Source organism: Amblyraja radiata, chromosome 28, assembly GCF_010909765.2.
Source record: "Amblyraja radiata isolate CabotCenter1 chromosome 28, sAmbRad1.1.pri, whole genome shotgun sequence".
Taxonomy (NCBI): domain Eukaryota; kingdom Metazoa; phylum Chordata; class Chondrichthyes; order Rajiformes; family Rajidae; genus Amblyraja; species Amblyraja radiata.
In genome coordinates this window covers 19382168-19406985 of record NC_045983.1, presented here as the reverse complement: position 1 = coordinate 19406985, position 24818 = coordinate 19382168, and the positions used below count along the sequence as shown (strand labels likewise).

Genomic DNA, 24818 nt, shown 5'->3' with positions numbered 1-24818 from the left:
GGATTACATGTGTCCCAGAATATATCAAAAGTGGCAAATGCACTTACTGTTTTCCTCATTTTTTCAATGAAGCTGGTTTCTCGTATTGTTGGTGCTCTAAAAACAGAAACTTGATTAGTTAAGCATGAGATTTGATCAAGAACATCTGCAATATTTGTTTAATACATTTATTTTTGATCCATGTCTTAATCATACTTGCTCAATGACTGACAGGATTTCCTTTAGCTAACCCCTTGGTTATCTAATTTACAGCAATAGACGACAGGAAAAGTCAAATCACACATAGCTTTTATTTAACCTGGTCCCAAGATATGCCATTGAAAGTTTTGATCAACAATCTTTATTGGTCCCCAAATAACTGATATCAGAGTGCAATTCTAGTCATCAATTCGACCTAAATGGTTTAGTGTAACCTAACATGGCATTAATTAGTTCTAACTATGTTTTACTTCCATCTGATCACTTGCAACTAGTTACCTGCCTCTATACATTCAAAAGAAAGACATTCACTGGGCTGCACACTGCTGTGTTGAGAACCTGGTCCAAATGCTTGCTCCCCAGAGTGCAGCGAAATTGCATGAGGGTTGGTGTTGGGCTGACCAGAGTGTGCCCCTCTCAGTGCTATATGTGGAGCTCAGAGCTGAGTAATCATTAGCCTTGCGAGTGTTCCATTCCTTTGAATGACTGGATGCCAAATTTTAAGTCTCAGACCAAGGCCTTACAATCCCTCATATGTAGAAGCAATGTTACAAAATTTTGAGATTTTAAAAATCAAGTCTGCAATCAGATAAAGCATAAAAAGAAGTTTAATTTGACACCTAATTCACTTTCATATCTTCAGTATTAAAAATGTTATGGCCATTTTCATACTCGGAAATTAGCATCTTGTTCCCTATTGCTTTTCCATTGACTTAACACAAAAGTTGTGATCAAGGTCAAATGGCCATATCTTTATTAAAAATTAAGAGAACTGAAATACATTTTCAGTTATTATAGATTGAAGCATTCGGAAATTAATATTAAACAATCTTACTTGGATGACCTGAAATTAAAGCATATAATTAGTTAGTTACCCAATTGTAGCTAATTCTAAAATTCAATTACTAGATCTAAACATCTAACCATTTCTTAAGGAAAGATTTACATTTTTAAATAGCCTAAGCGTCCAAAGAACATTCACACAAGAATTCACAATAAAACATGATTTTTAAATCTCATTGACATTAATTCATAGGCCAAATGGAAGGAATTTAGTGTTCAATTGCTGTAAATTAATGGCCATTTAAATCAGCTTGCGAGTGGGTTTTTCTGCAACCCGATGGTTTGGAACGTTGCCATTGCAGTGGATTTGAAGCCCATGTCGGCATGAAAGATACTGCGGGTTTGAATGGGCCCCCAAGTCAGCTACTCGCAACATAAAATTTTATATAAAGGGATCTTTTTTAATGTAAAAATAAACAACCTACCTTGCCTTGTCCCCTACATAAGATCCGTCCCGTTGTCGGGGTTCGCGGCTCTAGAGGGTGATTTTTAAACTACTATAACAATTAAATAACCCGATTTAGTTTAAAAATAACTGCAGCGAACGAACGTCGCAGCAATTTTTCATCAGCAACTAGGTAGGCTGAACAACCTTGATTTCAATACCCAAGTGAAAATCGCGTTTTAAACCCGCCCCCCTCTCAAAGGCGCCAAAGTCGTGCACACGGGCAGCGACAGAACTGCAGGGCCGCTAAAGGTAAGTTTTGCAACATACCTATATGCAGTGGGGTAAATTACATATAACTTCAGGATAAGCACTCAACTAAGAAAACCAAGCCCAAAGCCAAAGTATTATCTAACTAAACATACCAACTTACAATAAATGACTCAAAATGCAAAAAAAACCCTATCTACATATTAATTAGCTCTTTAAAAAAAACTAATCCCATAGATGCAAGTATATCATTGGCATCATCAAGTGGGCTCCCTTCATTGCTGTTTCATTGAGTTAGGTCCACAACACCTCAGGAAGGCGCAACAGTTGGTTCTAGCATCCCAGAACAACCCCCCTCAATACCTGCTATAAAGGAAGCTGCAGCCAATCAGCTCACTCTAACAAATGCTAAACACCTGCATGCTATCTTCCACTAATCCAAGCCCATCATTAAGGTTGTAACATCACAAATATCACCCTTGCATTAGACTGGGATACACTTGCACAGACTACAATTACAAAGAAATACACATACTGCATGTCATGCGTTTCCTTTCTGCCCCCAACTGACACTATTTCTTCTCCACCAAATCCAGCCAGCCTTGTTCTGCTGCCTCTGGCATCTGCTTTATGACCTTACGCAAACTCTGTCCGCGAATTCCTAGCTCTCCAAATGGCGACGTGGTCGATCTCGCTATGAAACCTCTACAATCCACCACTACCGGACGTACTCTTGCTCTTCATCCTCGCTTCTCAACTTTTGTTGCCAACTCTACATATCTAAGCTTTTTCCTTACATAAGCCTCATCTACTAAGTTCTCCCAAGACACCGTCAGATTTATAAAATACACTATCACCGCTGACTCACTGACTGTAACACTATATCAAGCCTCAAACTAGTACTAATATTTTCGTGCGGACAACAAGCTTTCCTCCTAAATCTACCTGCATCCCCCAGTCATTGCTTCCCCGTACCTGGCCTGACTCATACCTATCTGCAAACTTCCCTCCTCTACTTTTCACTCCCTCACGGACAAAATGATTTGCTACACTCTCAGTCCTGATGCCTACTGTATTCACTTGTGCTCTCCTCCTCTCAAAGAATTCTATCAATTCCTTTCAAAATCACATTCTGCTTTAAGGAAAACTAGCTTGTTCATGCAATAGATCAGAATCACTGTATAACACTTGAAAAAAGTTTCATTGATAATGGTTCAGAAATCAACGATTAGTGCAACAAAAGCTTATTTTTGGCAGATAGGAGAAAATGAGCTGGATGATCTTAAGCCTTGCCATAAATGTATTAGATTCTGTAAAAAGAGTCATTCAGCCGAACTAGTCAGTGCTTGTAATAAGCACCATACAAGTCTTTTCTCATTCCATAACCAATTCTTAGGGTTCCCGCACATCTGACTGTTCCCTATTCTTTAAGCATTTGTCCAATTCTAAAAACACCCGTATTTCTAAAGGTAGCAACTTCTCCATCTTAACTTTACATGCAAAACAAGGTCATTAAAGATGATCTGTTTTTCCTCGAAAAGGTTGCAACAATAGAGACAATATCTTGAAAAAGAGAATTAGGCTACAAGTCACAAAAGGGAGTTTAAAATATATAAAAATCAAAAGGTTAGGGGGGAGGGGAGGGAAATGTCCCCGATATGATAAAACTGGGGTGACCATGGGGATAAGTTTAGGATAAGAAGAGTTATTTGGTGAATGAATGAATTGGAGCAGTTAGAGTGATAATATAGACAAAATAGGAGTGTGAAATGCAGAGCAATTCCTTTCTTTCAACAAAAATTGGCCTCATAAAAAATGTAAACTGTGCTGAACAGATTTGTGTTAGGTGCTGCAGAATCAAGGTAGAGGTACGAATTAGTTATAACATTAGTCAACAGCTAAGAACCTTGGGAGATATATGACCTAATCCTGTCTGTATGTTTTGCAGTTGTTTGAACACAATTATCTGATTAGTTGTTCAAAAGGGGCCAAGGAAAGAGCGTTCACGTCGCGGCCCTGTTTCAACCAATCTTTCCACCACCACGCACAAGAAGCGCAAGACAGACACCATTGTGCAGATGCCGAGAAGTGTGTTCAGCTCTGGCTGAACAACTTCTAATCTTGTGTGTGGACTCGATAAGAAGAAGAAGAAGTTGTTCAAAAGAACAGGATTTCACAATATACCTAACAAATCACGTTACCACTAGATCTGCAATAAAAGCCAATGACAGCCGACCCCGAGAGGCTGCCATGTATCAAGTAAATACAGCGATATTAAAATTTCGACACCATGATCTGGTTCGTATCTGCTAGGAGATACTAGATGCTTACCTTCTCATTTTGGCCTTGTAAACAATCTACCAGTGTACTAACCCATTAAATCAACTTAACCTTGCACTAGAGTCTAATGCGGACGCAGTAATGTGCTGAAATTAATGTGACAGGTCAAGGTGATGATGTTTTCGAAGGGTTCATTTCTGAGGGACAAGAGGAGTGTGCCAATAAATAGTAAATACAGCATATATTTCCAAACAAACCATAAATTACTGGTCACCAGTTTTATTTTTCAAATTACTGTAACCAACTCACAATGAAAATGTTATTATTCATTTCATAACAATCAAATTGCATTGATCCAGTTAGGAATTAATTTTGGGGAAAATAGGCATAATTTCTGAAAGCATCAGCTTTGAAATATGGAACAGAAAGTTAGCCATAATCCGTGGGTTATGTAGGTCACTGCTCCAAGCACACACACACACCCACCCTCACCCACACCACTCCCCCCACCCACACACACACATACACACTCCCACACACACATACACGCACTCCCACACACATTCCCACCCACACACACACGCACACCCACATACCCCCACCACCCCCACACACACCCACACCGCACACCCCCACACACCCCCCCACCCCACCCCCACCACACACACCCCCACCCCACCCCCACCCCCACCCCACCCCCACCACACACACCCCCACCCCACCACACCCCCACACCCCCACACCACACACCCACACACCACACACCCCCACACCACACACAGAAGCTTTTTAATTTGATGGGCGCTATAACCATATCACTGTTCAGTGAGCAAATTCCAGTCTGCCATTCAACTCTGGATAAAAAACATTTGTTTCCGGTCTAATTCTTCCACCTTTTGCTTTAAATCCACAATTCCTGGACCTTGATCGCTCCAAGGGAAATCGATCCTCACTTTCTGATTAGGCGCCTCAACTTCCTACACCTCGATTGTTGCCACGTTAGCTTCCAATGATCAAAAAAAATCTAGCTTATCTGATCTTCCCTCGCAGGAATAATGTCTGTCCTGCCAACATCCTGTAACATCATAACCCGAACGGTACACTTCAAGGTTTATGTTCTCTCTTTTATATTGTCCCTCGGAATGGTTTCTCATAATTTGGCAGTGAAGTTAAACTAACTTACCTGTTATTACTTGATTTGTCCCTTTCTGTTTTAAAGGTCAGCACCACATTAACAGCCCCCCCCCCCCGATCCTTTGCCATTACTCCTGCAGCTGATGAGGATGACAATTTCTTCCCTTGCCTTTTATTTTAAATGTACGCAAGATACATTCCTCCTTGTGTGGTAATTAATCTATTTTCTGTAATTGAATCCCCTTAATTGCTTATCACATCCAATATTTCATCTACAGTATCTGCTTTAACCATACCTAAAGCATCATGCACCTTTTTTTGTGTGGAGGTAGCTTCAAAATATATGAGAATCTTACCCATGTCCCCTGCCTCCAAACACAGATTATCATTTTGGTCCCCCCATAATTGTTCATTAATTAACCTTTGCCTTTTTATATACATTGAAACAACAGCTGAATTTTCTAGATTTTAATTGTGCTATTTTTTCAAATCTTGATTGTTTTTGTAATTCCCCCCCATACTCTTTGTACATTCATCTAGGCTTTCTGCTGCACAGGTTTTTTTTTTTTTTAATTGAAGTATGTTTTATTTATGATTCCCTTCAACCCGTTTCGCACTTCTACTTATGAAGAAATTTCTTGCCATAATAAGTATCTTGGTATTTTACATCCATCGGATTACACTGTACCCACATACCATAATGTATTGCATCCAGACTTTTGGATTTACAAACATTTGCTTAACTCAATAATTTCCAGAAATGTATGTCTTTTGTAAATCAAACAATTGCTATATTCAGCTCTTGGCATCAGGCAGATTTGCCTTTTGTCTTGTTCTAACTCTTGAAGCAGGTTTTAGTCTTCCAGGGAACTATATTTGGCAATCTAGTCTTCCAGGGAACTCTAGATTTGGCAATTCCCCTTTTTTTGTAATAACATTTACCCTAATCCACTGGAATAATTTCCTCAATGTTGCCCATTGTCCCTCTTCCCCAATTCTCTGGCACCCACCTACACAAAGGAAAGTGTAGAGGCCATTTAAACTACTTAAGATGTGGGAGGAAACGAACACCCAGAGGAACCCTTTAGGGGCGGCACGGTGGCGCAGCGGTAGACTTGCAGCGGCAGAGACCCAGGATCGATCCTGACTACGGGTGCTGTCCTTACGGAGTTTGTACGTTCTCCCTGTTCTTCTCTGGGAAGCTTCAGTTTCCTCCCACACTCCAGACCGACAGTAGAGGAAGTCAGGATTGAATAGGGATCTTGGGAACTATGTAGTATTTTTCAAAACTACTGTACAGTTCACTCAACTTCCAGGCTGAGTTAAATATCTTATCTGCGTTCACAAAATCTCATTTCTGGCCATGCTCCTTACTTCCTTGTAGTACTGCAGCGCAACACACATGCGACACACACACACACACACGACACACACGACACACACACACCCGACACACACACACACGCGACACACACACACACGCGACACACACATCAATCAACTCCCTTTTGATTATTTTTTTTGTTAGTAAACTAGACCAAAGGGTAACTTAGTGACAAATTAAAATAACTACAAATATTTGGGATGTTGGAGGGAACGAAAGCACGCAAAGGAAAACTGTGCACATACGGAGAAGAAAGTCCACGGTCAACACTGTGGGTCCGGGACAAATCAGGTCCCTGGAACCAAGCCACCATGCTGACCTTCAGTTCTGAAACAGGTGATACACAGGATGCTCAACCACTAAGTATTCATTCCTTATGTGGCTACAGCATGTACCCTTTCAAAAATCATCCACCTCATGTTTCTTTCAACAAAATCACAACAAATCAACGAAAGGCAAAGTTGAATCGGCATCTTTGGTGTGGCTTGCTGGGAAAGGTAGGAAGCTTCAAAGAAAATAGACAACTACAGGTCCCATTCAGACCTCATTGGAGGCTGTTTTATTTATTCTAAAATAGCTAATTATGCTTTAAATTCAATTTCTACTTCAGCTTTAAAAGGCACACCAAATACAAAAGCAAGTGGGTGCTTACTTAACCTGGTACTACTTTGCATGATGTGATTTTACAGAAACAAAGCTCTTGAAGCCCCACCGGCACTTTAACCACCCGCTTAGTACGTGTCTTTGAGTACTGTGAAAATACACTCCTTGCAGTGATGTGCAATTTAACATTGCTTTGAAGGTTTATCCAAGCAGCATCAAATCACGAAACACGTCAAATTAAATAAAAATTCCCCGTTAATTCACATCTCAACTACCAGGACTTAAATTTCAGTTGGTGAGGTGCTTAGATTTATTGCCCCACATAAAGTGACATAGTTGGACATGGTAGCAGCTCATCCAATGTTATTCAGACATCATTTATGAATTCCTATTCATAGAGCTTAAGATCAGAAGGTCAGATCCATGTTCTTTGGTCTCAAATGTGAATTATTTTGTTCCACAGATGCTGCCTAATCTGCTGAGTAGTTTAAAAAATGCTGCAACTAATCAATGACCCAAAAGATTATTTTAATACTATTTCACAGTTCAATCTTTTTTTTCTCCATTTTCCCCTCAGTCATCTTCTGTACACATCCCCTCGGAATTATTTGCATTTAACAAACCTTCATCATCCTCTCTCAGCCAACTGCAGCACCATTTTGATCAGTTTCTCTATCACCACTCTCGGTAATTTTTGCCAAGATGGTGGCGACATCGCCGAGTCCTCCTAGTGCGGTGCTGTTGGACAGATGTTTCAAGCATTTGGACCCAGTGCCAAAGGACCGGGTTTCCAAGTCACGATATTGGATTTGGAGGGAAACCTGCATGTATGCGACCACAGCCCTTTCCTGATGGTGTGGGTCTCGGGTTTAGGAACTGCTATCAGACTAGCCTAGGGATGTAGCTGCAGGGTATTTTGTTTAAGGCGCACACTGTAGCTACTGTGTGCTGATAGTGAAGGAAACAAATAGAGTAGTTAATGGGGTGCCAATGAAGCACAGCTGTGTTGGATGGAGTTGAACTTGGTACTTGGATTTGAGTTGGTAACAATGCGCTCGCCCATACAAGTGGAAGGTATTCCACCGCTCCCTCTTTGTGCCGATCTGCAACATGGGGCATGAAAATGGCTTGATCGCAAACTGTGCCAAGTCTAATGAAAGGGCATTGACCCAAAATGTTAACTTTCTTTCAGTCTGACCTGCTGAATAACTTTCAATTTTAGATTTGCAAAACTTTCAATTTTAGATTTCCAGCACTTTAAATTTTTTTTGTTTTGCTTACCAATTCTTACCAATTTTTACGCTTACCAATTCTCCTATACCCACACTTCAAGGACAGTTCCTGACAACAACCAGGTAAATCGTTCCATCTAGAGGTGAATGGTCTTACCACCAAAGACATTCCTCTTACGTATTCAAAGACCAAGGCTGCACCTTCACTGTAACACGTTACACCTATCACATTCAGTAGTATTGGGAGTTGAGGTGCAGGCCTTCCTACATTATTATTTATCGACATTAATTCGCAAATTACCAACCTGCATAGATCTGTTTCCTGCTGCCGATCAGAATACATGCAGCCCATATTTTCAGTTGCAGGTTTCCCCAGCTTAGGATGGAAGCTGATAAATTAGGCAGAATTCCCTTACATTTAAGTCACCTTTTGGTTCAATGGTGCACTATCAACTAACTATTCACTGTTAACAATCCATAACCAAAATGTTTGAGTACAACAACAAAGTACAGCTATATCCAACTCTTCAGTGGAAATCTCAGCTGAAGTAATTCTTGATCTAAATCTGCAGTCTCTGTGCCCGTACTACAATCTGCTGACAATGGAGTGCTTAGACTTTAAAAAATAATCAATCTTCCAGTGGTTGGAAGCCTTGTCCATCTGTATAGGAAATCTTTTTGCAATCTGTTTCGCTTCTCCACTGACGTTTCCCTTGGCAACAGCAGCATCACATCCAATGCCCTCTCGAGGCAGCTGTTTCAGGACTGAACTAAGGCAGCTTGCTGCTATGGTTACCTAATCTATCATTAAAGGTCTGTACTCATGACACGTCCTCTGCTCTTTTCACTTCAAATGAATGATATCAAATAATCAAAGAAAACAATAATTAGGTAACAATCAATGCAGTCTAATTTGCCACATCATTGTTATGCAAAATTACTATGCAGAATTAAACAAAGATTGATTTTATAAATAGCACTTACAAAGCTAATTGTATGATAGTAAACATTGCCGAGAATGTGCATAAATTTTAATCAAATGTCAGCTAACTCCAAGCCACATGGCCTTTTGCATTAAATTATTTCCAAAGCAACATACTGAGAATCTGAAAGTTTGAATCCTGATTAGGGAGATTTTGCAATTGTTCAATTGATTCCAAAAACTCAATCGGTCCTTTGTTGATCCACACCTCAAATCTGCCAGCAGCCTTGGCTCTAATATGCTACATATTTTTAAACAACAAAAATATACTGAAAGCAAATTACCATCGACTCACGCAAATCTATACATAAATAACTAAAACTCTTATCTTGTGCTCTTCCAGTTTGCGGGGATTTTCTATTTGCGCAAAAGCGGTAGTGATAGCGCTACGATTTTGCCAGATTATTCACTGTTCTCCTGTGCTGCGAGTGCAACAAGTTTCGTTCCGATCGGTGGTATATTGTAACAGTTATCAAGGTTTAAAAATCTTTAAAAATGCGCATGCGCAGATTCCTTCAGTCAGTGTCACGCAGATTGGTCTCTTCTCCTGTCAGTCAATGCTATGGCCGGGATGGCGACGCCCCTTCCTGCCCCAACGGCGGTGGCCTGTCCCACCTCACTCACAAACTCCTCTCCCTCCTCCTCACAGTAACTTGTCTAGTGTCTCCCCCACCACCGGCGGCGGCCGTGGGGAGGATTCAGTGGATGCCCTGGACCCGTCTCTCTCTCCCTTATCACTCACACCTCTCTCCTGCCTGCCCTCCGCGGCAATGGTGGTCTCGTCTAGCTGTCCCCCCGGGTCTGTGTCCTCTGCCGCAGGTGGGACAGCGACGGCTGAGCCGGAGTGGGCAGAGGGAGGGAGAGTCGGGGACGGACACACACCTAAAACACAGCTAACAATGAATGACCTGTGGAGGAAGGAACTGTAGATGCTGCTTTTTATGGATGGAGGGAGGGAGTGACTGAGGGTAGGGGAAAGGAGAGGGAGGGAGGGAGGGATTGGGGGTGGAGAGGAGGCGAGGGGAAAGATCCTGGGGAGATAAGGAGGGAGAGTGTGGGGGATTGAGGGAGAAGAATGGATAGGGAGAGGGGAAAGTGTGGATGGTGAGGAGAGTGGGGGAGCAGGGGGAATAGGGGGAGCAGGGGGAATAGAGGGAGAGGGGGAGGTAGGGAGTGGGGAATAGAGGGAGAGGAAGGCAGTGGGGGAGGTCAGGAGGGACAGTGGGGGGGATAGGGGGAGGTGAGGAGGGGGGGGATAGAGGGATAGGAGGGGGTAGGGAGGGAAGAGAAGTTATGGAGGGAGGGAGTGACTGAGGGTAGAGGAAAGTAGAGGGAGGGGAGGAGGAGATGGGAAAGAAGAGAGAGGGTGAAGAGGAGGGGGAAGGAGTGTTGGGGGATGAGGGGAATTGAACCGTGCCTGCACTGTTGGGGGCTATGCGCGAGTGGTGCAATATTACGTTGGGAGGATGGGTTGCATTGGGGAAACGGGTGAGTGGTGGAATATTGCATTGGGGAACGGGTTGCGTTGGGGCCAGGCCTCCCATGTGACGGGGCCAAACGGGTCCCTCTTAGTCTAGTACTGCTTAAAATCCAACGCCTAAATTCATATCATTTGGTGATAAAACCCTCACAAAAGCCATAATGTTTTTCCAAATAACCCCCAACTGAACACTGCTCTCTAGATTGGATCTGACTGAAGCAAAATATAACTGCTTCATTTTATGCTTAAACTCATTTGAAATAAAAATCAACGTTCTATAAAACCACTTTGATTCTGAATTGTACTTCCCAATTTGCTTTATACCTGTTGTATTCTTGGACTGCCAACATTTCTCTTTTCCACAGTCCAACTGCCTTTACATTTAGAAAACTGATATATCATTCTTAAATCTACTTCCATTTGCTCACTTTGAATTCCATTTCTCAGATTCGCCCACGCACATGAACAGTAGATTTTGCAACTGCATGTTCACAATCAGCCTGAAGAATGGTCCCGATCCAAATCATCCTGTCATTTTTCTTCCCAGATACAGGCTGACCCGCTGAGTTCCTATAGCATGTTGTGTTTTGTACATTGTTTTACAACTTTATGCTCGCATCATGTATTTTATTGTCCATAACTTTGTGTGGCATCCAAACCCTGAAACAAAAGTACCCCTTCTTCCACATCATTAATTTGATGACAAAATTGAGTGCCCAGATCAGAGCTGGGAACATCCCTTGGCACATTTTCTGGCCCATGTATTATCATTTTTACCATGCTATGCCACACAGTCTACAAAATCGCAAACCCAGCCAGACAACTATTTCCATGTAATAACAATAACTGCAGATGCTGGTTTATGCCAAATATAGACAAAATGCTTGTGTAACTCAGCAGGTCAGGTAGCATCCCTCGACAACATGGATAGGCAACGTTTCAGGTTGGGACCTATCGTCAGACTGATGGCAGGGGGACAGGAAAAAAAGTTGTGAGAGAGGAAGGGCAGGACAGAGCACGGCAAGTAATAGGTGAACACAGGCATGGGGGTTATTTGTTAAGCAAATTGGTGGACAAAGGGTAGAGATAAAGAGACAGGTGCAAGATGGAAGGATACGGAATTGCAAAGTATTAAACTCAGAGACACGATGGCCCAAATGGAAAAAAAAGAACATACTGGTATTGTTGGAATTGCCTATAAACTGCCCCTGATGATTGACAATCAAAACTTTGCTGAAAGATTGGAAAAATAACACAGTAAATGCTGAAAACAAATTAGGTGGTCAGGCAGTATCTGTGGAAAGGGCGTTTAATCACTGTGTCACTAACGTTCACACTGACCTTTCCATGGTCTCTTGCACTATTCCAATAGGACCCAACATAAACTTGAGGAACATTAACTCACCTGCGCCAGGGCACAAGGCAGCCTTTGGGACTCAATACTGAATTCGACAATCTCAGACAGTTCAATTTATCTGTTTGTATCAGAGATTGCCAACTCTGCTGCAAGATTATCATTTATGGTACCAACTCAGGTGCTCTCTCCAGAGAGACTGCGTGTACATTTTCCTTTGGTTTTTGTTCAGAAGCAGCTAACCTAAAATTTATACAAAGTGCTGGAGTAACTCAGTCGGGTCAGGCAGCACCTGTGGAGGACATGAATAGGTGACGTTGAGCCGGGACCTTTCATCAGGCAGAAGGATCCTGACTTGTCAAATGTTCTCCAGAGATGCTGCCTGACCCACTGAGTTACTCCAGCACTCGTATTTTTTGTATCTGCAGCTCTTTGTGTCTCAACCTTAACTTTACAACGTTTTAACAAGTCACTTTGTGCATTTTCACTCTCACTGATTGTAATCATTGACCTGTTAACCAGATAGGTGGAACATTGGATGACTTCGTAACTTTGGCCTGACCAATCCGAGAAATTCATTTTGTCCCATCCATCCCTCGCCCACTCAATGTAAAACTGATTTGTTTTCTCTTTTAGTTCTGAAGGAGCATTTTAATCTTAAAAGTTAATTTGTTGTACAGGTGTTGCTCAGAGCTTCCAGTGTTTTCTATTTTTATCATCTTTAGATGCGGGTGGGGGAGAGGAGGCATTTATCAGGATCTCTAAAGTTCCAAAGGTTGTGGGTGGGATGGGAAAACTGCAAAGAACAGGAAGAACAAACCATTAGACCAATGTTTTCTTGACAATATCTGAAGTTGTACATTCCAATCCTGAAGATTAACTAACATTAGTTTTCTGTAGAATTATTAGTTGACCATAACACGAGCTCACTGACTTTTTTTCAGTTCATTCTAGTGTTTGTTTGAATATTTTTCAAAAATAAAACTCCCCTAATTGCAATCCTAGTCATAGAAAAAAGTTGAATGAAACCAGGCATTTGGTCTAATTTGGATAATCGTTCAGAACCCATCAGGAAGCAAATTAATACACCGCCCCCTCCACGGCAAAGAAAACGATGCAGTTGTCACAATACTGTATGACTCTACGCCTTTAGCTTCCAATTTCTTTGTGGTCTTAACAATCATTCAAATCAGTGTGACTCAGCATCTGATGACTCATCTTTTGATTAACACAGTACAAATCGAGAGTCTTATGGATTACCTTACTTGCTTTAATGCTTAATACTATTTAGGACAACACAGCCAACTTAAAAATCAGCTTCAACATTTACTCCCCCATCCACTGGCTGGGCAACAGAATGTACTATTTACAAGGTGCTGTACAGCAACCTTCCAAGGCATTGTTCAACAGCACCACCTGGACACGAACCAAAAGGGTAAAGGTTCATCACCAATTACTGGTTTCCCCGCCCTACGTAGAATATAATGAAATTATGACCAGCTTCATTATCAAAGTTCTTGAATGTCCCAGATAAGATATTGGAAATATCCCCCCCCCCCCCCTCCCCAAATTACACATATTAGGAAGGCACCAGGGTAATCAGGTCGACAATAAATCCTGTCCATGTCAGAAATGACCAAATTCCTCTTATGAAAAAAAGTGATGTTGCATTTTCAAGCATTAAGATACTCTGTACTGCAAAGCCAGTTTGCATTTCTGAAATAACAGGTGTGCTGCAGGAAGTGAGACTGCAACATGGAATTTGATCTGATATGACGTGCAATATGAAAGGCCATGGGCGTCAAATCTTCAGCTGCTCTGATGGAAAAGGGACTGTGGGAGAGAATCCTCTTCCAAACAGATAGCTATGGCAGGCGTTGCCAGAAATTAAAACAAGCAATGCAGTATTGCACTTTCAAGTGTTCAATCCGACCAACTGTATCACACCCCAAAATTGCCTAGCATTCAATTGCTTACTTATCACTGGTATAAACAGCTCCAATTGTAACTAAACCATTACAAGCTCATCATCCAACCATATATACAGCATTTATCTTTGACTTCCATTTCCATGCCGCACAAATTAGGTGGTGACAGTAGCAATTAAGGAATACATTGAGTAACTGCAGGTCAATTGATGATGTTTACCTCAAACACACTGCTGAATAAAACAAACTGGGAAATCAATACAACTTCACTTTGGGTACGTAAACTAATTAAACGTAAAGAGATGTAATAAGGCAAGGAAGCAGATAAAGCTCAAAATTAGGATACTTATAATGTGGTTAAAAATAAGCAATAAGCATAAGTTGCTTATTGCATAAATATAAAATGACGAATTTAGTACAGCCATATTTGGTAGCATTGTGTACTTTTAGATGTTTAGTAAAATGGTACTGAAATATGTATTCATGAGAAAATACCAAGGATGATTGAAATAGCATTTCATTTTTAATTTCTTTAGCTGAAAAGATTAAAGGTTGATCTAAGGCATGAAAGATAAAGTTAAATACTAGGCGACTTCTGAAGAAGTCTTATCAGCAAGCCTACCGACAGTACAGCAACAATTTCAGGAAAGCTCAGGGAAGAAATTGGACTGATTTTGCTGTAGGAATGGAGCAATTTCTGGAAAATGTACATTGAAGTCCAATAATGCAAAAGCTCCTGTCAGTCATTCCCTGCTGCTCGACAGGTTATACTGTTGTGTACCCTTCCCCAGTGTAACACACAGAATCAGTGAACCAATGCATGCACCAGATGATTACAAGGAATTCAAGTCTTGAAAATCTGCATCTGTTGCCATAATCTTTTAATACCACAATTTACTGATTAGCAATACCTTGGTTGTGGTTCCTCAAAGTCTAATTTCATGGCCTTTCCAACAATGTTCTGTTAGTTTAGTTTACAAAAATCTTAAATTCAACTTTTCCCTTCATCTCACATATGTTTGTAATTTTATTTTACATCCACAGTAAATCACAATTATATGAGAATTCTTCAATGTGACCAGCCACACACTCTGCTCAGTGATTTTGCAATTAATGAAAACTAGTTGACCTTTGAAATTAAACTCCCAACAACAACCTCCACATTTTATTTGGAGAAGGGAATGGCAGAATTGGCAAAATGCATGCTTGCCGGCTTCTTCTTCTTCTTCGTGCCTATGGCGTGCATAGCCTAAGGTTGTTCACGCCATACGCAAGTTGGGCATACCAAACTTATTCTATTTGATCTTATTTGATTGTGCACGCCAGGTCGATTACATTCGTCGAAACAGGGCGGACCACATGACGGTTGCAATCTCCCATCCCCTTGCCTGACTCGGTGACATCATTTAAAGCTGAATCGGATGTTTGTGGTGAAATTCATTGACATACATGGACCTAATGCAGGCAAATGGGATTAGTGTGGTTGGGTAAAAATATTGGCATGATTGTGGTGGGCCAAAGGGCTGTTTCTGTGTAAACAACGTTATGACGACTATTGGATTCTCTCATTGTAAATGGAACCACAACCAGGTTTTGTTGCTTCTTGCCTTTTTTTGGGGTGGGTGGGTGGGGGAGAATTGAATCATAACAGTCATACAGCACTGAGATAGGCCCTTCAGCCCATCTTGCCCATGGTGAGCACGATGCCCTGTTTACTCCTGCGATCGTTCCATATCCCTCCCTATTCATGTACCTGTCCAAATGACTTTTAAATGTTTACTAGACCAAGTGCAGACCCGTTGGGTCTGTTTCCCCAACGGCGTTTGCGGGGGGGGGGTGAGACGAGGGGAGGGAGGAGAGAGGAGGAGGAGGAAACGGGATAGATTTGGGAGGGAAAGGAGAGCGGGGTAGGGGGTGAGAGAGGGGGAGAGAGATGTGGGGGAGGGGGGGATGGGGAAGATTGGGAGGAGGGGGGGGAGGGGGAGAGGGGTGGGGGAGTGATCGAAGAGGGACAGAGGGATAGGGGGAAGGGGGTGGGGTAGAGAGGGAAGGGGGTGGGGGAGAGAGGGAATGGGGTGGGGTAGAGAGGGAAGGGGGTGGGGGAGAGAGGGATTGGAGAGGGGTGAGGAGAGGGAGAGGGGGAGGAGAGAAGGGGGAGAGAAGTGGAAGAGTGGAGAGGGAGGGGTAGGGGGAGTGGTGAAAGAGGGGCAGAGGGGTAGGGGGAAGGGGGTGGTGGTAGAGAGGGAAGGGGGTGGGGGAGAGAGAGAGAGAGATGGGTGGGAGAGGGAGAGGGGTGAGAAGAGGGAAACATAGAAGCATTGAAATTAAGTGCAGGAGTAGGCCATTCGGCCCTTCGAGCCTGCACCACCATTCAATATGATCATGGCTGATCATCCAACTCAGTATCCTGTACCTGCCTTCTCTCCATACCCCCTGATCCCTTTAGCCACAAGGGCCACATCTAACTCCCTCTTAAATATAGCCAATGAACTGGCCTCAACTACCTTCTGTGGCAGAGAGTTCCAGAGACTCACCACTATCTGTGTGAAAAAATTTTTCCTCATCTCAGTACTAAAGGATTTCCCCTTTATCCTTAAACTGTGACCCGCCTGTCCTGGACTTCCCCAACATCGGGAACAATCTTCCTGCATCAGACAAATGCAATTCAGGACTTTTCTCTTCACAAGCAAAGTCAGAATGACGGTTAGTGAAGAATCCGAATAATCGCTGAGCGTTCAGATGATGCGCGCGCCTCCTGCACCAAAGGGGGGGGGGAGGGGAACGTGTGTCGTCACACACAAAGATCTTGTAGCGGAGAGCTCCGCTATAAGATCTTTGGTCACATACTAAGCATGCGTCTCCACAAACAGATGAGCGTCTTCTTGAATGGAGAGCGCGTGGCCGCCTCCACAAACAGTCACACACACTGAGGACCCGCCCCCACAAAAAATATTTTGTGAGTAAGGGGAGGAGGAGGGTGGAGAGGGAGAGGGGGAGGGGGGAGAAGAGGATGGGGGAGAGAGGTGAAGGGGGGGGGGGGAGGGGTTGGAGCGGGCGTGCATGAGTCGAGAGAAGAGAAAAGGGCAGAGAGAGAGAGAGGCTGGTACAACATCAAAAAAGCTGGATAAACTCAGCGGGTGCAGCAGCATCTATGGACCAAAGGAAAAGGGCAACGTTTTTGGCCGAAACCCTTCTTCCGGGTATCGGCCAAAAACTTTGACCATTCAATTCGCTCCATAGATACTGCCGCACCCGCTGAGTTTATCCAGCTTTTTTTATGTCTACCTTCGATTTTCCAGCATCTGTAGTTCCTTCTTAAAGACAGAGGCTGTGCACGGTAAGGGAATGAGGAGGGAGAGGGGGAAGAGTGTGGATGGAGGGGGAGAGTGGGATTGGAGGGGGAGAGAGAGTGGAGAGAGGGGAGGAGAGGGAGGAGGGAGGGAGGGAGGGAGGGAGGGAGGGAGGGGTAGCAGGAGTGGTGGAAGAGGGACAGGGGGAGTGGTGGATGAGGGACAGAGGGGTAGGGGAAGGGGTGGGGGAGAGAGGGGAAGGAAGGGGGGGTGAGGGAGGGAGAGGGGTGGGGTAAGGGAAGAGAAGTGGGAGAGGGAGGGGTAGGGGCAGTGGTGGAAGAGGGACAGAGGGGAAGGGGGCGGGGGAGAGAGGGAAGGGGTGGGTAGAGAGGGAAGGGGGTGGGGTAGAGAGGGAAGGGGGTGGGGTAGAGAGGGAAGGGGGTGGGGGAGAGAGGGATGGAAGAGGGGTGAGGAGAGGGAGAGGGGGAGGAGAGACGGGGAGAGAAGTGGAAGAGTGGGGAGGGAGGGAGGGGTAGCGGGAGTGGTGGAAGAGGGACGGGGGAGTGGTGGAAGAGGGACAGAGGGGTAGGGGAAGGGGTGGGACAGTGAGGGGAAGAGAGAGGGGTGAGCGAGGGAGAGGGGTGGGGTAAGGAGAGAGAAGTGGATGAGTGGGGAGGGAGGGGTAGAGGGACTGGTGGAAGAGGGACAGAGGTGTGAGGAAAGAGTTAACAGATATGGTTGATTTAGACTAGGGATAGAAAAATAACTTAGAAAGAAATAAGGTGTCAGCAGAAGCCAGACTGCTAGTAGAATAGAAAGAAACGATATAAAGAACAGAGAGAAATTCTAGATAAAAAGTAGCAATAGAAAGACTTCAGCAGGAGATAGCAGAGAAATTAGAACAAAGGGGAGAGGGACACGAAGTCACGCTCAACTACGCATGAGATTACATGAATATGTACACACACCCACTATGACAAGATGCCTAATTTAAATGCACATGCGATGCATGAAAGGGGAGGTGTCTTTGACGTTGGGTGGGCGTTCCCAGATGTTCTCGTGGGAAACAGGGCTTTATGTAATGATTGGAAGAAGCTCAATAGGGAGGGATGAGAATGTGATAATAATGAAAAGAAATGTATAAAGATAGAAGACATCCCGATCCTCGGTGTGCCTCTAGGGGACATCAGAGGAGAGGCACCTATTCTGCAGAATATGAAATTAATAAAAACACTTCTTTGTCTGAATTTGTCTCAAGAGCATTTGTGATTTTTGAATCTCACAGAGGGGTAGGGGAAGGGGGCGGGGGGAGAGAGGGAAGGGGGTGGGGTAGAGAGGGAATGGGGTGGGGGAGAGAGGATGGGTGGGAGAGGGAGAGGGGTGAGGAGAGGGAGACATTGAAACATAGAAATTAAGTGCAGGAGTAGGCCATTCGGCCCTTCTAGCCTGCACCACCATTCAATATGATCATGGCTGATCATCCAACTCAGTATCCTGTACCTGCCTTCTCTCCTTACCCCCTGATCCCTTTAGCCACAAGGGCCACATCTAACTCCCTCTTAAATATAGCCAATGAACTGACCTCAAATACCTTCTGTGGCAGAGAATTCCAGAGATTCACCACTCTCTGTGTGAAAAATGTTTTCCTCATCTCAGTACTAAAGGATTTCCCCCTTATCCTTAAACTGTGACCCCTTGTTCTGGTCTTCCCCAACATCCGGAACAATCTTCCTGCATCTAGCCTGTCCAACCCCTTAAGAATTTTATACGTTTCTATAAGATACCCCCTCAATCTTCTAAAATCTAGCGAGTACAAGGCTAGTCTATCCAGTCTTTCTTCATATGAAAATCCTGACATTCCAAGAATCAGTCTGGTGAACCTTCTCTGTACTCCCTCTATGGCAACAATGTATTTGAGCATTGGGCATTGTGACATCACACGATGGAACGTTCACCAGGGGCTGGGGCTCCTGCAAAGGCATATGTAAATGAATCCATTCCGATTGGACATATGTGAACATTGGGCATTGTGACATCACACAATGGAACGTTCACCAGGGGCTGGGGCTGGTGCTGATTCTATGTGTGAGAAGCCAGTTTATTTTTGAAATATTGGGGGGGGGGGGGGATTTGATTAAAAACGTGTACTTAAACACGACAAAATGTAATGAGGAGCGGATACTTAGAAAGAAAAGTGAAATCTCTACCGAAATGGAAAAGATGTCGGCGATTCTGCGTCTGGTTTCGGAGTTGCAGTGAATCAAAGGAAGAAATGCAGCCGGAAGCCGTACATGTAAATGGATCCATTCCGATTGGACATCTGCGAGCATTGGGCATTGCGATTGGACATCTGCGAGCATTGGGCATTGTGACATCACACGATGGAAACGAATCAAAAGGCAGAAAGGCAGCCGGACGGACGGCAGGCGACAGGCACAGACTTTTATATAATAGATAGATAGATAGTTCCTGCTTCAACTACCTCATTCGGCAGCTCTTTCCATATACCCACCACCCTTTGCGTGAAAAAATGTCCCCTCAGATTCTATTAAATCTTTTCCATCTCGTCTTAAACCAATATTCTCTGGTTCTCGATTACCCTACGCTGGGTAAAAGATTATGCATCTACCCTATCTATTCCCCTCAATCTTATACACCTCAATAAGAAAACACCTTATCCTCCTGCACCAAGGAATACAGTCCTGGCCTGTCCAATTTCCCCAACAGCTCAGGCCCTCAGCTCCTAGCAACATACTCGCATTCAGCTTGACAGCATATTTCCTATAGCAGGGTGACCAAAACTGAACACAATACTCCAACTGTGGCCTCACCAGTGCCTTGTACAGTTGTAACATAACATCCAAACTTCTATACTCAAAACCCTGACTAATAAAATCCAATGTGCCCAAAGCCTTCTTGACTTGGAAATAAAACATTCCTGTTTTTGATCCCAACATGAGTTTGTGTGGAGCCATCTTTCTCCATCTAATATGTGCTAGCTTTACCTATATCGTAAGTAGACGCATATCAAAACATCTACCTATGACGACACATTCAAAGAACATGTATCTGCACTCCTACATCCCTCTACCCTGCCATTTACTGTGAAGGTCCTATGAGGGTTAAGACATCCCAAAATGCAACGCTTCACATTTATTGGCTTTAAACTCCATTAACTATTCCTCTGTCCACTTGCCCAACTGATCAAGATCCTGCTGGAACCTTTGATAACCATCTTCGCTGTTACTAATCATGTCTTGTACATTCTCATCCAAATGATTGATAAAGATGACAAGCACTAATGGATCCAGCACCAAACCCTCAGGTATACCACTAGTTACAGGCCTCCAGTCCATAAACAAGTTTCCACCATCGTCCTCTGATTCCTTCAATGAAGCCAATTTTCTATTCAGGCGGCTAGCTCTCCTTGGATCCCATGCGATCTAACCTTCCAGAACAGTCTACAATGCGGAACCTTGTCAAATGCCTTGCTGGAATCCATATATACAATGTCCACAGCTCTGCCTTCATTAACCCTTTTGATTACATCCTCAAAAAACTCAGATTCGTCAGACACGATTGCCCACGTCCAAAAACGCGCCGACTATCCCTAATCAGCCCTAGTCTATCTAAATGCATGTATATCTTATCCTTCAGAATATCCTCTAGTACCTATCAGACCACAAATGTTAAACTCACTGGCCTACAGTTCCCAGGCTTTTTCCTTGCAGCCCTTTGTAAATAAAGGCACATTTGCCACCCTCCAGTCTTCCGGCACCTCACCCATATTTATTGATGACTCATAAATCTCAGCCAATTTGTTTTAACACGGTAAAATTAATATTTTAATTTCAAATCTAACTGTATCACTGCATGCTTTCAGAGGTGGAAAAGGACAATATTAGATAAATGGCATTAGTGAGGCAGAGATATGAATTTGTACTCACTGCAAGATTATATCGTTGTTACAAACAGGCCAAGTTTAGGCTAGGCAAGAACCTTAATAGAAAGATACCACTTTCTCCTGACCAGTACTCCCTCTCCCCCACACCCCACACCCCAACGACCATCGAGAACTCAAATCAACTAGTCCCAATGTTTTTCCAGGAGTTTTATTTAAACACTTACTGTGGCTGTAATGTTTTGTAGTCAGGGATTTCAACTTTTTTCTTTCTGAAGAAAAACCAATAGATTGCAAATCCAGCAATAAGAGTGAATAGAAAGATGTCCAACGTACTGAAGAACGGCTCTTCCACTACTACGAGAGACTCGGCAGCACTGTCCGCTGTGGGCGCAGTAATCTCCGCTTCGGAAGAATCCATGCTCCTCACTAACAAGGCTTGCTAAAAGAAAAACAAAGATTATTGGTCTTGGTAAAATTGAAAGCAGGAACAGTTTGCTTAACTACAACAACCCAGATCAACAAATAGCATTCCCAGATAGGACTTTAGTGTTGGATGATGTGAAATACTTTAGAGATATAAGTTGTTCAAGATCGAGACAAAGATATCAAAAACATGTTTGGAAACTGAATGCCCACTACCATTGAGAGCCATCACACGTGTGTGTGTGTGTGTGTGTGTGTGATGAGATTTAGAAAACACCGTAAGATTTGACCCAGGGTTTGTTCAACCATTCAATCAGATTGTGGGTGTTCTTTATCTCATCACCATTTACGTTTCAAATGACAAAATACACAATGATTTGCCCATTTGAATAGTTTAAGTATAATTGGGAAAATTCTGTGATCTGTATCATGAAAGCCTTTTGCCATTTTAGCTGCAAAGCCAATGTTCATAAAAGGTTAATGGAAACCTGCGTGGAAAAATTATTCTACATTTTTTCAGATTATGCCATTTAGTTTCACAACTGGGATATGCGCCAATGATTTGGCAGATAATATTCGGTGCACGTGGTTAGTTGCTGAAAGATTCTCACTTTCTCATTTAACGGATGTGTTACGCTTCCGAATGTTTGGGAGATATCCAATTCCCTCTGAAGGCCTGTAGATGTGGGTGTAAATGAGAGATTATAGCGATCTCAAATTTATCATCTCCAAGCACTGATGTTAGCACACTAGAATGTAGGTCACTGGCTCGGAACAGAAAGGCAGCCTCACACTAGCACCATTGACCTCTTTCAACTTCACCAGTGAACACTAAAGGGCAACTCTGACACCTCGCCGATTACCTAACCAACTCATTAACACCATCATGCAAACCAGGTACAGTACCCTGGTTAAGGTCCAAAAGCCAAAAATATTCCCAGTATATGCTGTAAAATTGAAAAAAATCAAAGACTTATTTAGTAAACGAGAGAACATTGTTCCCAGTGACTAAACAATGGGTACACAAAGGACAATTGTGCCGTATTGATAAGTTTTCAGCAATTTAAGTGTTTTTTTACAATTGCAGTGAACTTACCGGATTGATTGAAATGTTACTGCATGACATCTTTTTAAAGAACAAATTAAAAATCTGGGCTATCTATGAAATCACATCAAATAGTCCACACAATCCTGCACTAAAATCCAGGGCTGTGGAGTCAGAGTCGGAGTCATCGAGCAGAGCAATTTTGGTGCTGCTGGAGTCGGGAGTCAGTAAAAAAGTCCCGACTCCGACTCAGACCTCAACATAAATTTCAGAAACTACGTAAATCAGAAAAAAATTGTCGATACAAACCATGATTTCTACTTTCAGTGGGATGATTGACATAATATTCTAGGTTAAAAGGTTAGTAAGGGGTTGCGTAATGAAGGAAAAAGGTTGGGGCTCATTCAGGTAAAAGTATAGTAAACACCAGCTAACTTAAACTAACGGTGGGCAGCGTTCCCTTGACCCCCCTCCCCTTTAGCTTAACCTAAACTAACAGGGGGGGGGGGGGGGAGGGCTGTGTCCCCTTGAGCCCCCTAATCCCTTAAAACAAGTTTCCTCAAATTATTTAATTATTACCAATGAATAGAGACTACTAACGCGAGTTAGTAAAGGTAAGTAAAGTATGTCAGTTCTTCCGCCCGTATTTACTGTACTTTAACCTCGTATTTTGTGATATATAAAAGTTGTTAATAATTTTTATTTCAAGGATAAACAATAAAAAAGCCACCAGAGCATAGCTACAACCATTAGACTCAAAACTTTAAGGACACGAGTTTACAGGGTAGCCTGATGATTCATGTAGTTCTTATGAAATACCATCTTGTGTAATGTGGTCATAGCAGATTTAGAATTATTATACCTAGAGGTCGGTGTCGGATACACAAGAAATCAAGGAGTCGGAGTTTTGGGTATCGACTCCACAGCCCTGCTTAAATCCCAAGCATACCAAATTAAAGGAGTTGTATTATACAAAGGGAATGCCTTCCTTCTGGCATTCTAAAGGTCTGCAGTGAAAGCAGTTGGAATACAGCAAAGACACAAGCAGCTCACAAATATCCTTTGACGCAGAGAAACCGTTGCATAGCACTTGGTTAAGTATACACGTAGGATGACCTTCCATTTGTATTTGTTTGGGACAGTCTCAGTAAAAATCCGTTCCTGACTCCATGCTGAACAAACCTTTGGCCCAGAGCACACAGGAACATTGCTGTCCTTCAGTCATGATGTAGCCCTGAGCAAACAATATTGACTTCTGCAATTAGAATTCATGCACATCCCACTGAACTGAATTATAAAACTGGGTGAGTGATCATGGAAGCAACAGAAGAATGGGAAGTGAGTAAGTAGTGCAGTGCCAGCAGCAAGTAGTGAATACATTTAGTTTAGTTCAGTTTAAAGATACAGTGCGGAAACAGGCCCTTTGGCCCACCGAGTCCACTCCAACCAGCGATCCCGCACATTAACATTATCCTACACACACACTAGGGACAATTTACAATTTTACCAAGCCAATTAACCTACAAACCTTTATGATTTTGGAGTGTGGAAGGAAACCGGAGCTCCTGGGGAAAACCTGCGCAGGTCACGGGGAGCACATTCAAACAGCACCTGTAGTCAGGATAGAACCCGGGTCCCTGACGTTGTAAGGCCGCAACTCTACTGCTGCATCACCATGCCGCTCGTGTTAAAATTATTTTAAAAAGATGCTAGTAGTGTTTAAGTTTCCTTAAATCCCCATAGTATATCATTAAATCCCCAGGTATATCATTGGACGTCGTAGAAAACTAGGTAAGAAATTGCTGGGTTCCTGGCAGAAATATTTGCATCATCTTCCGCCATGAGAAAGGTACCAAAAAATTAGAGGATAGCTAATGTTGTACCTTTATTTAAGAAGGGTACAAGGATAAGCCAGGGAACTGCAGGTTTGTAAGCCTGACATCAGTGATGGGTAGATCTATTGGAAGGAATTATATGAAACATATAAGATTGTTAAGGGTTTGGACACGGTAGAGGCAGGAAACATGTTCCCGATGTTGGGGGCATCCAGAACCAGGAGCCACAGTTTAAGAATAAGGGGTAA

At 43.0% G+C, this 24818-nt stretch overlaps 1 protein-coding gene across 2 annotated transcripts in view; it reads right to left on the bottom strand.

The window, feature by feature from the left end:
- The window catches only part of LOC116988942 (NADPH--cytochrome P450 reductase), an 82578-nt gene that overhangs the window by 35698 nt on the left and 22062 nt on the right, over nt 1-24818 (bottom strand). For both annotated transcript variants that reach the window (XM_033045986.1, XM_033045987.1), the window contains 2 exons: nt 21492-21706; nt 48-96 (listed from right to left, as the gene is read on the bottom strand). In XM_033045986.1, the coding sequence (XP_032901877.1) occupies nt 48-96; nt 21492-21685 (243 nt within the window). In that variant the 5' untranslated portion in view covers nt 21686-21706. The remainder of the gene's footprint in view (nt 1-47; nt 97-21491; nt 21707-24818) is intronic.